The 13,816-nt window shown below is 36.6% G+C and overlaps 1 protein-coding gene across 1 annotated transcript in view; it reads left to right on the forward strand.

Annotated features, from left to right (window-relative positions):
- COL6A6 (collagen type VI alpha 6 chain) overlaps nucleotides 1–13,816 on the forward strand; it is a 165,147-nt gene that overhangs the window by 99,041 nt on the left and 52,290 nt on the right. The window contains exons 21-23 of the mRNA XM_082654353.1: nucleotides 6,681–6,716; nucleotides 8,591–8,653; nucleotides 10,678–10,740. Of these exons, the coding sequence (XP_082510479.1) occupies nucleotides 6,681–6,716; nucleotides 8,591–8,653; nucleotides 10,678–10,740 (162 nt within the window). The remainder of the gene's footprint in view (nucleotides 1–6,680; nucleotides 6,717–8,590; nucleotides 8,654–10,677; nucleotides 10,741–13,816) is intronic.

Here is a 13,816-nt window from a genome sequence, read left to right on the forward strand (position 1 = left end):
GTTTAAATTTTTTGAGGAACCTCCATACTGCTAAAAAGATTATATGTAATGTATGCCTATAAAAATATATCTGAGAGCAAAATTAAGTCACTTGTTTATGAAACCTTTTGAGGTCTTTTTCATTTGTTGTTATTTTTTTCACTAAGTACTTTTTTTTTTTAAGATGTTGGGGGTAGGAGTTTATTAATTAATTTATTTATTTTTGCTGTGTTGGGTCTTCGTTTCTGTGTGAGGGCTTTCTCTAGTTGTGGCAAGTGGGGGCCACTCTTCATCGCAGTGCGCGGGCCTCTCACTATCATGGCCTCTCTTGTTGTGGAGCACAGGCTCCAGATGCACAGGCTCAGCAGTTGTGGCTCATGGGCCTAGTTGCTCCGCGGCATGTGGGATCCTCCCAGACCAGGGCTCGAACCCGTGTCCCCTGCATTAGCAGGCAGATTCTCAACCACTGCGCCACCAGGGAAGCCCCCACTAAGTACTTTTTTAAAAAGATTCTGTGCTTGACTTCTTGGGAAAGTACTGACATTATAAAACAAAATCTTTATCCATTAAGAAGAGATAACTTTAATAAAATATACTTAAATGCCTGCATTGGGTTCTAAATTAGACCTGTCTCTTCTCATTGTGCAACATTTTCTTTCCATTCTTTATTTAGTTATCCAGCCTTTTCCAACTTCCTCCACCACTCCCAATATATATATATATATATAATGTTTTAAAATTGAGCACAAATAAAGAGTAGTTTAATACATTTCATTTATTATGCATTGTATTTTCAAAGCAGAAGTTCATACAACCAGCTATATTATACTCCATCGGGAAAATATTTTTATGTCTTGGAACACATTCTTCTTTGCAAGGCACAGAAAATGGAAATAAGAACAGGGATTATGTTTAAAATGTGTAGAATTTAATTGTTGGGAAAGCCCTTTTTAATGCATCTAAAGATTTTTAAAATACATTTGCTATTTATTTTACTTTCTGAAAGGGTGTAGCCAGTTTACATACCCCAGGAAAATATTTTGAACTTAAGGAATATCATCCAAAAAATCCTGGCATAGGAGATGTACTTTTCTTGTTTCATAGAGGCTATAATCTCTCTACAGGCTAAGGCAGTGACACCATGTATTATTTAAATCACACAACTCCTGAGAAATATGGCCCCTTCTTGGGTTATAGATTCAGCAGTGTCATTGAGTAAAAGTAAATTCCAGCTAAAGATGGCACAGTCAAGGGTTTTTTTTAATACTGTTCCCCTTCTATGCAACTCACCAAAAACAACAAAAGAAATTTAAAATAAATTAACAAAGAATGACTACAGCTTCAAGCCACACATGGTGACAGTATTGGCCAACTATTTTATTTTATTTTATTTTTTAGAGGTTTTATTTTACTTTATTTTACTGAAATATAGTTGACTTACAATGTTATGTTAATTTCTGCTGTACAACAAAGTGATTCAGTTATACACATATGCACATTCTTTTTCATATTCTTTTCCATTATGGTTTATTACAGGATATTGGATATAGTCCCCTGTGCTATACATTAGCACCTTGTTGTTTACCCATTCTATATATAATAGTTTGCATCTGCTAACCCCAAACTCCCAATCCATTCCTTCCCCACCCACCCTCCCACTTAGCAATCACAAGTCTATTCTCTATGTCTGAGTCTGTTTCTGTTTCATAGATAAGTTCATTTATGTCCTATTTTAGATTCCACATATAAGTGATACCCTATGGTATTTTTCTCTTTCTGATTTACTTTACTTAATATGATAATCTCTAGGTCCATCCATGTAGCTGCAAATGGCATTACTTCATTCTTTTTTATGGCTGAGTAATATTCCATTGTACATATATACAACATCTTCTTTATCCATTCATCTGTCGATGGATGTTTAGGTTGCTTCCATGTCTTGGCTATTATGAATGGTGCTGCTATGAACATAGAGGTGCATGTGTCTTTTCTTTTGTCTGGATATATATGCCCAGGAGTGAGATTGCTGGATCATATATGGCAACTGTATTTCTAATTTTCTGAAGAACCTCCATACTGTTCTCCATAGTGGCTGCACCAACTTACATTCCCACCAACAGTGTAGGAGGGTTCCCTTTTCTCCACACCCTCTTTAGCATTAGTTATTTGTAGACTTTTTAATGATGGCCATTCTGACCTGTGTGAGGTGATACATCATTGTAGTTTTGATTTGACTTTCTCTAATGATTAGTGTTGTTGAACATCTTTTCATGTTTGGCCAACTGTTTTAAAATCTGGATCCTAATAAGGCAGGCTTTGGAAGCTGACGCATACCAACTCAAACCTGAATCAGGGATCAGATGTATCTAAAAATAGCTGCTCTAGTCCTGAAAAAGCTGATGAACAAAATCCAGGGGTACTGTAGATTTTGAGAAGATATGGGAATATACTGATACAAATACAGTTTAGCAGAGGAGGCAGAAATAATGAGAAACTGAAGACTGTTCCATTTTTAAAATTACAACTAGTAGCCTAGGCCAGGGAGGCTGCAAAGATAGAAGAAACAGTAACGGTTACAACTCAAAGAAACTATGACTTAAGGGGCTTTGTGTGAGTTCATGTCTCTTAAAGGCCAAAATTTGAAGGAAGAGGTAGCCATAAGTAAAAGAAATAATTCACAGTGACAAAGTGTTTGAAACAACATATCTGTATCAAGTTTACTGTCACAAGTCCGGCTACACCCCATACAGTTATTCAGTAAATGGGTAGCCCTATTCAAAAGTGATTAATAATCAGAAATATTAATAGGTTTTATTATGAATTAATTGGATGATTATTAATCAGGACCTATGCATAGAAATTGCAAGAGAAGAGGAGGAAAACTACATGAGCAAAGGATAGACAAACCCTCATTAGAAGAGGAAGTATTCAATGATAAAGAAGAATAACTCTGGCAAATAGTTCTCCAAAAAAATTAAGACAAATGATTACTCTAAGAGTCTAAAGATCTGACAAGACAATAGAAAGTGAAGAAAGCAAACTGGTAGTGCTTGGGGAGCAATGGAAAAGGAAATACGTGTAGAACTATGATATATTAGAAGCAACAAAAAATTAGAACAAGGATGACTGAAAATATATCCAGGCATATGGTAATCAGGAAGCCACAAAAGCAGTGCTAGAGATGGAATACTGACAATGGAGAGCCAATAAATGTACAATTTGTGTTATTAAACACACCAAATGTAATGTAAAAAATTTCAAAAATGTAATAAAAGATAACTTCTTGAAACAAAGACTCAAATATGCAGAAAGAAAAGGCATACTCTGACTCAGCGAAAAACACTGATACAAAAATATCAACACTGAGCCACATTGCAGTGAAATTCCCAAACTTATTACGGAAAAGAAGAATCAAGAATTTCCAAGCAATAAAGGTAGAAAATTCAGTCTGTCTTCAGCCTTCTCAACATTCAGGGCCAATAGGGAGCAGTACAATGGCTACAGAGTTCTGATGGAAATAAAGTGGTCCAAGATCTTTATACCTACCTAAGATGTCCTTTAAGCATATAAGTAATCAATATGATCAAGCCTTCAAAAACTCAAGCAATATAACCCCCATGATCCTTTGTGTAGAAATAAGACTAAACCATAGAAATAATGATTACAGGAAAAAATGTAAATGTTATACATTTGACCATCTAAAAACCATCTGCAAATAGAAAAGTGGGAAAAGGTATGGGGAAAGTTCCAAAATACTATGTCCTCATCTTTCATTGCAGGGAGTCAATGTCTAAACATCATCATAAGCTAAAATATGTATCACAAACATACCCTAACCTCCTAATTTTTAATTTTTTTTAATAATCATTCTTTCCTCTTTGAGAATTATATATCTCTTACTGTCAAGAAATATTACCACCTCACATTTCCAATTCTTTGTTTTGTTTTTTCTTTTATTAAATACAAATGAAAGACACAGAGAACAAACGTTTATTGATAGTGTTTCAATAAACTGTGACAGTGAACCAGAGAAAGATTTTGGATGTAAAAACAAGTTCCACATCCCTTACTTTGCCTGAATATAGGGTTGCATTCGGTTTCTCCTAACACAACTGGATATATCCACCTAAAGCCCAAGTCTAAGCACATATACTTCCTGCTCCAAGAAGCCCTGTGGTTTCTGTTAAATGGAAGATGAACCCTTCAGCTTACTATTTTCAGCCTAGTAACCCTGTTACTCCCCTTTTCTCTCACCTTTGACCCAGACTATCAAACACTCTTCCTAGTTTCCAGACTCTGCTTCATTACTTAGGCTGTAGTCTCTGTTAGAAAGATTTCTTTCATTCTCTACCTGTAAAACTCCTACACATCCTGTGAAACCCATCTCAAAAATCTCTTTCTCTAGGAAGATTTTCCTGAAATGACCAAGTGGATATGATTTCTTTTTTTGAAACCCATATTTCTTTGTTTTTTAATTTATTTTATTGAAGTATAGTTGATTTACAATGTTATGTTAATTTCTGCTGTGCAGAAAAGTGATTCAGATATATATACATATATGTGTATATATATATATATATATATATATATATATATATATATATATACACACATATATATATGGTCTTTTTCCTTATGGTTTATAACAGGATATTGAATATAGTTCCCCATGCTATACAGTAGGACCTTGTTGTCTATCAATTTGATATATAATAGTTTGCATCTGCTAATCCCAAACTTCCAATCCATCCTTCCCCCACCTGCCCTCCCTCTTGGCAACCACAAGTCTGTTCTCTATGTCTGTGAGTCTGCTTGTTTCATAGATATGTTCATTTGTCTCCAATTTTAGATTCCACATGTGATATCATATGGTATTTGTCTTTCTCTTTCTGACTTACTTTACTTAATATGATAATATCTAGGTCCATCCATGTTGCTGAAAATGGCATTATTTCATTCTTTTTTATGGCTGAGTAATATTCCATCGTATATATGTGCCACAGCTTCTTTATCCATTCATCTGTTGATAGACATTTAGGTTGCTTCCATGTCTTGGCTATTATGAACATTACTGCTATGAACTTAGGGGTGCATGTATCTTTTTGAATTATAGCTTTGTCTGGATATACGCCCAGGAGTGTGATTGCTGGATCATATGACAACTCTATTTTTAGTTTTTTGAGAAACCTCTCCATAGGGGCTGCACCAACTTACATTCCCACCAACAGTGTAGGATGATACCCTTTTCTCCACACCCTCTCCAGCATTTGTTATTTGTAGATTTTTTAATGATGGCCTTTCTGACCAGTGTTAGGTGGTACCTCATTTTAATTTCGATTTGCTAATTATTTGAATTCTCTAATAATTAGCAATGTTGAGCATCTTTTCATGTGCCTGTTGGCCATCTGGATGTCTTCTTTAGAGAAATGTCTATTTCGATCTTCTGCCCATTTTTCGATTGGGAGAAACCCATAATTCTGTCTTCCCCTTTCTTATGCTGTTTGACATATTCTGCCTCATAAATATTTGTAATATTTATCTCCTACCCACTAACCCAGAGAGTGAGGGTCCTCTGAGGTCAAGAACTGTGTGTCATATTTATGCTCCTATGGTTCCCATCCTGTATGCTTTGTAGATAGTAGATCTTAGGTATATATTTCTCTGAATGAAACTGCAGTGAATTGAACTAGAAAAGATAAACCCTTGTGTAAAAAGAGTAGAGAGAGCTGCTCTTCATCTCTCTGATAGGGAGATTTAGACTTTCATCTCAAGATAACTCTTCAGGTTTTAAAGAAATAGGCCTCCAACCATTTCCCCAGACACATAGTCTATTTCCGAAATAACAATAGATTTTGACTGAAATATGATTAGAAGAATTTAAAGTCTGCAATACTGACCTCACATAGAAATTTGACCTGAATATCTCAAATTTCCATCAAGAAATTATTGTCTGATATTTATTGAATTTTGTAAATCCTGGATGTTATAACCTTATTGAGAGATCCTAAGTTAGACAATAAAATATCTTTGTCTCTTGATTCCCAGATTTATGAAATAGTGATCTAGAATATACTCAGACCTTAACCTTATATATGAGAGTAGAAGGAAAAATCCATTTTTTTGATTGAATATTTTATTAACATATTGAATTGAGTAACTCTTGATTGCTTAAGATGATTCTTTCATTTTTGACAGGTAAGCATATTTGGCTTCTTGAAGGGGAGGGGGATAAAATTAGTTTGGCTATCATTAGCTTCTGAAATTAATCTATAACAAAGTTCATAAAGTTAATTCTCGCAGTGTTTCCTCTGGCTTCCTGCCTTTTGACCACTTCTACTCCTGATTTCTGGCTTACTTGGTAGTACTTTGGAAAAATGAAAAGTACAATTCAAATCAGCCAATTTTGGTGCTTGTGACAAGTTCTAGTAGTAGTTTAGTGGAGGGTAAATTATTGACCACAGTCTATTCTCACAAGTATTTATAGATTTACATTATCTATAGTTTTAATTACCTATTGCCTGAGGATAGAAATTCAGAGTTGGCAACATTTTGCTTTCATGGTGAAGTGGATAATATAAAGCAGTATGTGGGAATTTTTCTTTTAATGTCAGTGACTTAAGGTGTCCATTACTAATTTAAATTAAACATAAAAAAGCATTTTTTCAGAGTTAAGGATATCTACCTTTTTTTCCCCATTGTAGGCAGTTCATGGCCAGAGGGGACATACAGGCCCACAGGTACAGTGATTTTTTTTTTCTTAACTGTAAATGATAAATATTCTGTGTCTAGTCAAGGAGCCTGAATAGACTCTGGAAAGTCTCTTCCAAGCCTAAATTTCTTTTGCTTTTTGATAATAATGGTTGTAGAATCAAATTTTGGAAAACTTTTAGGCTACAATTTAAAGAATTCAAACCTTAAAAGAAAATTAAAATTTGAGTACTTTAATTAAAAACTCTAAAAATTAAAGTTAAGAGACAACACTTGGCCCAATTATCATTAAATTTAACTTTGTCTGGATTTCAAGTATTGATACAAACTCTAGTAATTCAGTGAGTGATCTTTCTTTTAGACTTTTGTTCAGTTAACTCTGAACCTTACTTATAATTTGCACAAACCCCTTTTTAACTGAGAGTACAGTAAAACCTTAATACAAATTAGATAATCTGAAGGTTTTGTTCAAAATTTGACCATACCAACTGTCATATCATATCCCCTTTGTACATATTGGTGATAAATGTATCATGAATAAATAATTAATAAATAAATACATGAAACTGCAATATTTTTGAAAGAGCAGTGACTAAGATTTTACAAAATTGAGGAACCACACATCTTCAGCTTGAAAATACAATGAGGATAAATAACAAATTCACTCACAATCACATCATGGTAAAACTCCAGAATGTTAAGAAAACATCTTAAACACTACCAGAGAGAAAAGACACTTTTACCCGTGAGAGGAATAACCAATTAGATTGCAGCAGGCTTCTGTTCAACAATAAAACATACCAAAAACAACAAAGTAATGTTTTGCAGGTGCAGAAGAAAAATAACTGTTAACCTAGAATTTTATACCTAGTTAAACTATGAATGAATGTAAAACAGACATTTTCAGATAGACAAAGACTAAGAATTTACCATCCACAGATGTTACACACACACACACACACACACACACATACACATACACACACACTTGCACACACTTTTTTCAAGGTTAGACTGCAACAAAATGGAGAGTGGATCCAGAAAAATGGCGTGAAATAAATGAAATGAGATTGGGAAGAGAAAGTGTTGAGAAATTTCCTCTTTATGATTTCTAGGAAAAGCATCAGTGAGGGACATTTAATCTCATCTAACTGTGTAACAACTGAGATGTAAACTTAAGCTATCCAATAGTCTAAATTAAACTTTTTAATCTTATTTGGAATTCTTATCTGTGGCAGAGTTCAAGGGCAATATGAAGGGAATGCTCAACTTTTGGTCCCTAGATATTCAATCTATTTGGATATAAATACAGTGTAAGATGCCTGGAGATTTTTTAAGAAAATATGGAGTAAATTGTGAGTTTTTTCAGGCCAACACCCAAGTTTGATACAGTATATAACAAGTATTATAGGAAAAGAAGGGATGTGTGTGTGTGTGTGTGTGCACATGCACACATGCGTGTGTATAAAGAATGAAAGCAAATACACCAATATATTAGCTGTGGTTATCTCAGCTTGATGAGATTATAGAAGTTTTTTTTTTTTTGTGGTACTCGGGCCTCTCACTGTTGTGGCCTCTCCCGTTGCGGAGCACAGGCTCCGGACATTCAGGCTCAGCAGCCATGGCTCACAGGCCCAGCCACTCCGCGGCATGTGGGATCTTCCCGGACCAGGGCACGAACCCATGTCCCCTGCATCGGCAGGCGGACACTCAACCACTGCACCACCAGGGAAGCCCCTAGAAGATTTTTATTTCCCTTGTTGTATTTACCTTTATTTTTCATATTTTTTGCAAAGATTCTGCACTTCCATTGTGATTGGAAAAATATTTAGAATCTTGTACATAAAGAAGACAAAATTTCTCAGGAAACAATGTTAACAGTTTGATTTCTCTCTCCCCACAGGGGAAAACAGGCAACCCAGGCCCAGATGGACTTGCAGGGTCACTGGGACTTAAGGGTCCTCAGGTACGTATCAAGACTAATCAGGCTTTGAAAAAATGGTTCTGAAGAACCTAGAGGCAAGACAGGAATAAAGACACAGACGTAGAGAATGGACTTGAGGACACGGGGAGGGGGAAGGGTAAGCTGCGTCAAAGTGAGAGAGTGGCATGGACATATATATACTACCAAATGTAAAATGGATAGCTAGTGGGAAGCAGCCGCATAGCACAGGGAGATCAACTCGGTGCTTTGTGACCATCTAGAGGCGTGGGATAGGGAGTGTGGGAGGGAGACACAAGAGGGAGGAGATATGGGGATATATATGTATGTACAGCTGATTCACTTTGTTATACAGCAGAAACTAACACACCATTGTAAAGCAATTATACTCCAATAACGATGTTCAAAAAAAAAAAAAAAAAAAGACTAGTCAGGCTTTGAGAATGGAAAGAAGAATCTGAAGCCTTGAGAGAATACCTCCAACCGCCTTGCAGAAGTACAGATGTTTCAAGTGTTTTCGGGGTAGTAAAGTAAGGAAGCAACACAGTTTTGACTTGTACAGCATTTGGTCTCCTTTATCTGAGTTTTGTCCCAGTCAAGAGGTGGAAAGGGAATGAACACGCTGGGTAGTGGTCCCTGTGCTGGCTAGTCCAGGACAGGGTCCAGGCTGGCTAGTGTATCCTAGGGAGACAAACCAAGGAAAATACTGAGCCTCAAAACTGGAAATTTTGGTCAATTTAGCAAGTAAGAGCTCAGTGTTATATATCTGGATGCCTGTGATGTAGAAAAAGTGACTCTAGCCTAGGAAAGAATTGTTCCAAATAGAGCTGAGGTCTTCAGCGGGGTTATCTATAGTCATCTTTCTAGCTCACTTCTCCAGGGAGCTGCCTCAAGCACTTTTTCCTTTGCAAGGAACAAGCCATGGTTGGCTCTTACCCTGATTATATGAGGGGAAAAGAAGCATGTGCCAGAAAGAGCAAAATGTAGCCTAAAATAATCATGAGAAGGGAAGGGAAGTCCTCAAAAATGCTGAGGTGAAAGAAAGGTCAGATATAAGAAAGTTAGAACATTTTTTTTCTCTCCAAACTTTTACTTTTGAAATTTGAGAAGTAAATTTGCTCTTTGGCAAATGCAGGATAAGCAATGGTCCTGCAATTTTTCAAAGTTTTAGTTCACGTAGATTAAAAAAATTGAAGTAACTATTATATGTTAACAGCCTGCTGCACTGAAGTTGGGCAAAATATTCTTAGACATCAGAGGAGAAACTTAATCCACATTTTACCAAGATTTCAGAGCAGTAAACAGTCTGCCCCTGGGACCTCTGTCTCTTTCTGACTCAATGGCTTTTCTTTGTCTTACTTGGCAGCTGAGGAATGTTCACTTTTCTTACCTTCAAGTGAGAAATATTTGCCACTGAGATCGTAGGGAAGCATTTCAATAGATTGGCTGGCTTTACTTCATACTAAACAAATAATACTACATCTCTTCTTCCATTTTATAGACTCTTACTTTTTTATGACATAATTTAAAAGGAGATGCAAAAACAGAGCACAGCATGAAGGTTCCTCCGCATAACATATGAAGCCAAAGTTAATAGTCAACATAATATTACAGAAGTAGAATTATCTAAATTTCATCTTACCATGTGCCATGTCTTAGTATTCAGTGTGGTCATTAAATAGAAAATCCACTTAACTATCCCAGTTTCAGATTTACATAAGTAAGGGTTATTTTTTTAACTTAAGAAATACATTTATTTTGAGTACAAGCATGCTTAGGATAATTAGAAAGCAATACCGGAAAATTCGGCTCTTCAGTATTTCTTCAATTTGACTACAAATGCCCAACCATTTAAGAGCTAGGTTGGACCCTGTATCCTTGCAGAGAGGGAGAGCTCGACCGACCAAGACAGAACCAAAACCATGAGTGAAGTTCTCTTTCTAATTTCTGTCCACGTTACTGACTTAGCTTTTCCATTTTTAATATTCAAGTTAATAATCTAGTATTCTCTTTTAGGGAGAGAATAATGCTTTAATTCTCTGTTGTAGGGCCCAAGAGGAGAGGCTGGTATGAAAGGAGAAAAAGGAGGTCTGGGAAGTAAAGGTCCCCAGGTATGTAATGAGAGACAGTGACTGCATCTGGCTTTGATCTTGGCTTGAATGTGGATGTCCTTATGGTTTCCTCCCTGCAGATGGAGTTATCTACTGCCTGTGAACCAGCAAAGTGTATGAAGTTTGACTTTGGGGGTCGATGTGGTGGCCACATCACATTCTGTTCCCTACCTTACGGAGTGGGTGTCGTTATGTCAGAATCAGACACAGAGGTAGAAGATGGCAGCTCAGCCATTACTATGAGGTTAAGAATTCCTCCTCTATGTAAATCAGGTCACATGACTTCCTTATCCCCGTCCTCAGGGGCTTCCTTTTGCACCCAGAATACAACCTACTTCAGTGGTCCTCAACTAACCACACATGAGAATCTCCCAGGATGACTGTAAAATACTCTACCACCTGGAACTCTCCCCAGACCACTTAAATCTTAATTCTCTCCAGGTGGTTCTAATATACACACCCAGCATTGGGAATGAACTGTCCAATATCAGCACGTCTCTACCTTCAAAGTGCATAATAATCACATAGAGAACTTGTTAAAAATGCAGATTCTGGGGACTTCCCTTGTGGCGCAGTGGTTAAGAATCCGCCTGCCAATGCAGGGGGCATGGGTTCGAGCCCTGGTCTGGAAAGATCCCATATGCTGCGTAGCAACTAAGCCCGTGTGCCACAACTACTGAGCCTACGCTCTAGAGCCCATGAGCCACAACTACTGAAGCCCATGCACCTAGGGGGCCGTGCTCCCCAATAAGGGAAGACACCACAATGAAAAGCCCACACACCACAACGAAGACCCAACATGGTCATAAATAAATAAATAAAATTATTTTTTTTTAAATGCAGATTCTGATTGAGTAGTTGTGGGATGGGGCTTGAGATGCTACACTTCCATCAAGCTCCTAGGTGATGCTGATGCTGCTGGTCCCGAGACCACACTCTGAGTAGCAAGTCCCTGTACATGATCTGGTCCTTGACTACCTGCTATCATAGAATATACTTATTTGCTTAGCTGTGTGTCTTCCCTTCTAGACTGTAAGCTCTGTGATGGCTAGGACTTTGTCCCAGAGCCCAGAATAAGAGTGCTTCCACACACATTTGTATAATGAATTAATCAGTAAATGAATGAATGAGTCTCAGTTGGGACTTGTGCTCTGGGCTAACATGAAGGTAAAGGGAATCCATTACTCTGTGTCCATTAGTTAAACTGGGCAGTGGTCCAATGCTTAAGTGGATATGTTCATCATCAAAATTTTTTAGAAGCTATTTGCATGAACTTGTATCTCATGACCCAATATTTTAAAGCATATTAATTCCTGCTCATAATGATATTTGTTCCTAATTTTGATGAATGTGCCCCTTCAAAAAGCATGAAAACTTTAAAATTTCATGTAGGACTAAACTGATGAAATTTAGCTATTTTGGATTCACATCCTTGAATCATTGCTGGCACCACAAATCGGGATTTAAAAAAAAAAACAGTAAATGCCAAAGGAAACATATATGTGGTGATTATCTCATCTGTTTATATGAAATATTGAGATGTAAAAGGTTTGAAATCCAAAGAGCTTGGTAATTCCCTCACTCTAGAATCCAAAATTGTATCCAAGTGGCTATTACTCAAATAAGGTATTCCATTTGCCCTGTAGCATACTTCTATGAGAGGGTCCCCTTTAATCTCACCTTGGCAGGAATGGTCATAGTCATAAATCATCCAGCCTCTTGGCATCACCAGAGTTAGTCAAAAGGCACCACTTCCCTGTAGCCTAGCTCTTCCGTTTAACTGGCTGGAAAATGTGTTTCTTTCTTTGATTGCTTTTCTGGAAATATCCTTGTCAAAACAGTGAAAGTGCCATTTCAAAGATGTGTAGAATTTTCTGTGCTCAGGAGGTGATGAATTAGATCTCAACATTGTTGCTTTCAAAGGAAAACAATGGGAGACAAACACAATCAGATAGACAAGAGAGTATTATTTTTTATTGGCTCTATAAATTCACTGACATAGGCTTCATAATGTTTTACAGCACAAGGACCAGCCTCTTGAATGGAATTACATGAGTGTTTTCTAACTGCAGGCTCTAAAGTGTTTCTTAGGATGTACATTTAGAAAAAAGGGATGTGAGTTCTGTTGACAGTGTTCTGAAGACTTATTAATTTATGCACTGTTGGGGAATTCGGCTTAGATCAAACGTGCTAATCCAGCCAAGTATATAGCTATGAGATAAAAGAAGTACAGTCCATGGTACAATGAGAAAGAAGAAAGAACTTTGAAAGGAATGGCATATTCTTTTGTACCTTCCTTTGTTCCTTTCTTGTTTGGTTTACCTTCAAGTCCTACACTAATATAACCAATGCTTAGAAAAGAAATGGAAAATAAGATGTAAAATACTAATTCCAGTTAGAGCTGGAATTATTCTTTAAATACTTAGAAATATCATATGAAATATCAAGTATCACATGAAATATCAAGAAAGGTTGAAATTATTCAGTGCAAATTTGGGATACAAAGTATAGTTTCTGTTGTTATTTTTCTAAAGCATAGCATAGTAGTCAAGGGCACAGAGTCTGGAGCCAGCCTGCCTGGGTTAGATTGCCAGGTTTGTATCTTCCTAGCCGTGTGGCCTTGGGCAAATTATTTAGCCTCTCTGTGCCTCAGTTTTCCCTGCTGTAAACTGAGAATAGTAATAATAGCTACCACATTGAATTGTTGTGAAAATTAAATGGTTTAATATATATAAGAGCTTAGAACAGTGCCTGCAATATAATATGCATCATATAAATGTTTTTACTACTATATTGCATCAACTTTACCTAAGTTAACAGGCTCATTTTATGCCCAAAGCATGCTAATGCCAATCCAAAGAAGGCCATAATAATAGTAACACTATAACAATATATAATCTATATTGCAGTCATTGAATTTCATCATTCTGCATAATCCAGATTGGATGATCCATCAACCATTTATTTTACTCACTTGACAAACATGTACTGAGCACTTCCTGTGTGTCAGGCCCTGTAGTAAAATAAAAGGGTGAATGAATGAAACATAGACCTAGCCTCAAGTGCTCCCAGTCTC

This window comes from Grampus griseus, assembly GCF_964374135.1.
Source record: "Grampus griseus genome assembly, chromosome: 5".
Taxonomy (NCBI): Eukaryota; Metazoa; Chordata; class Mammalia; order Artiodactyla; family Delphinidae; genus Grampus; species Grampus griseus.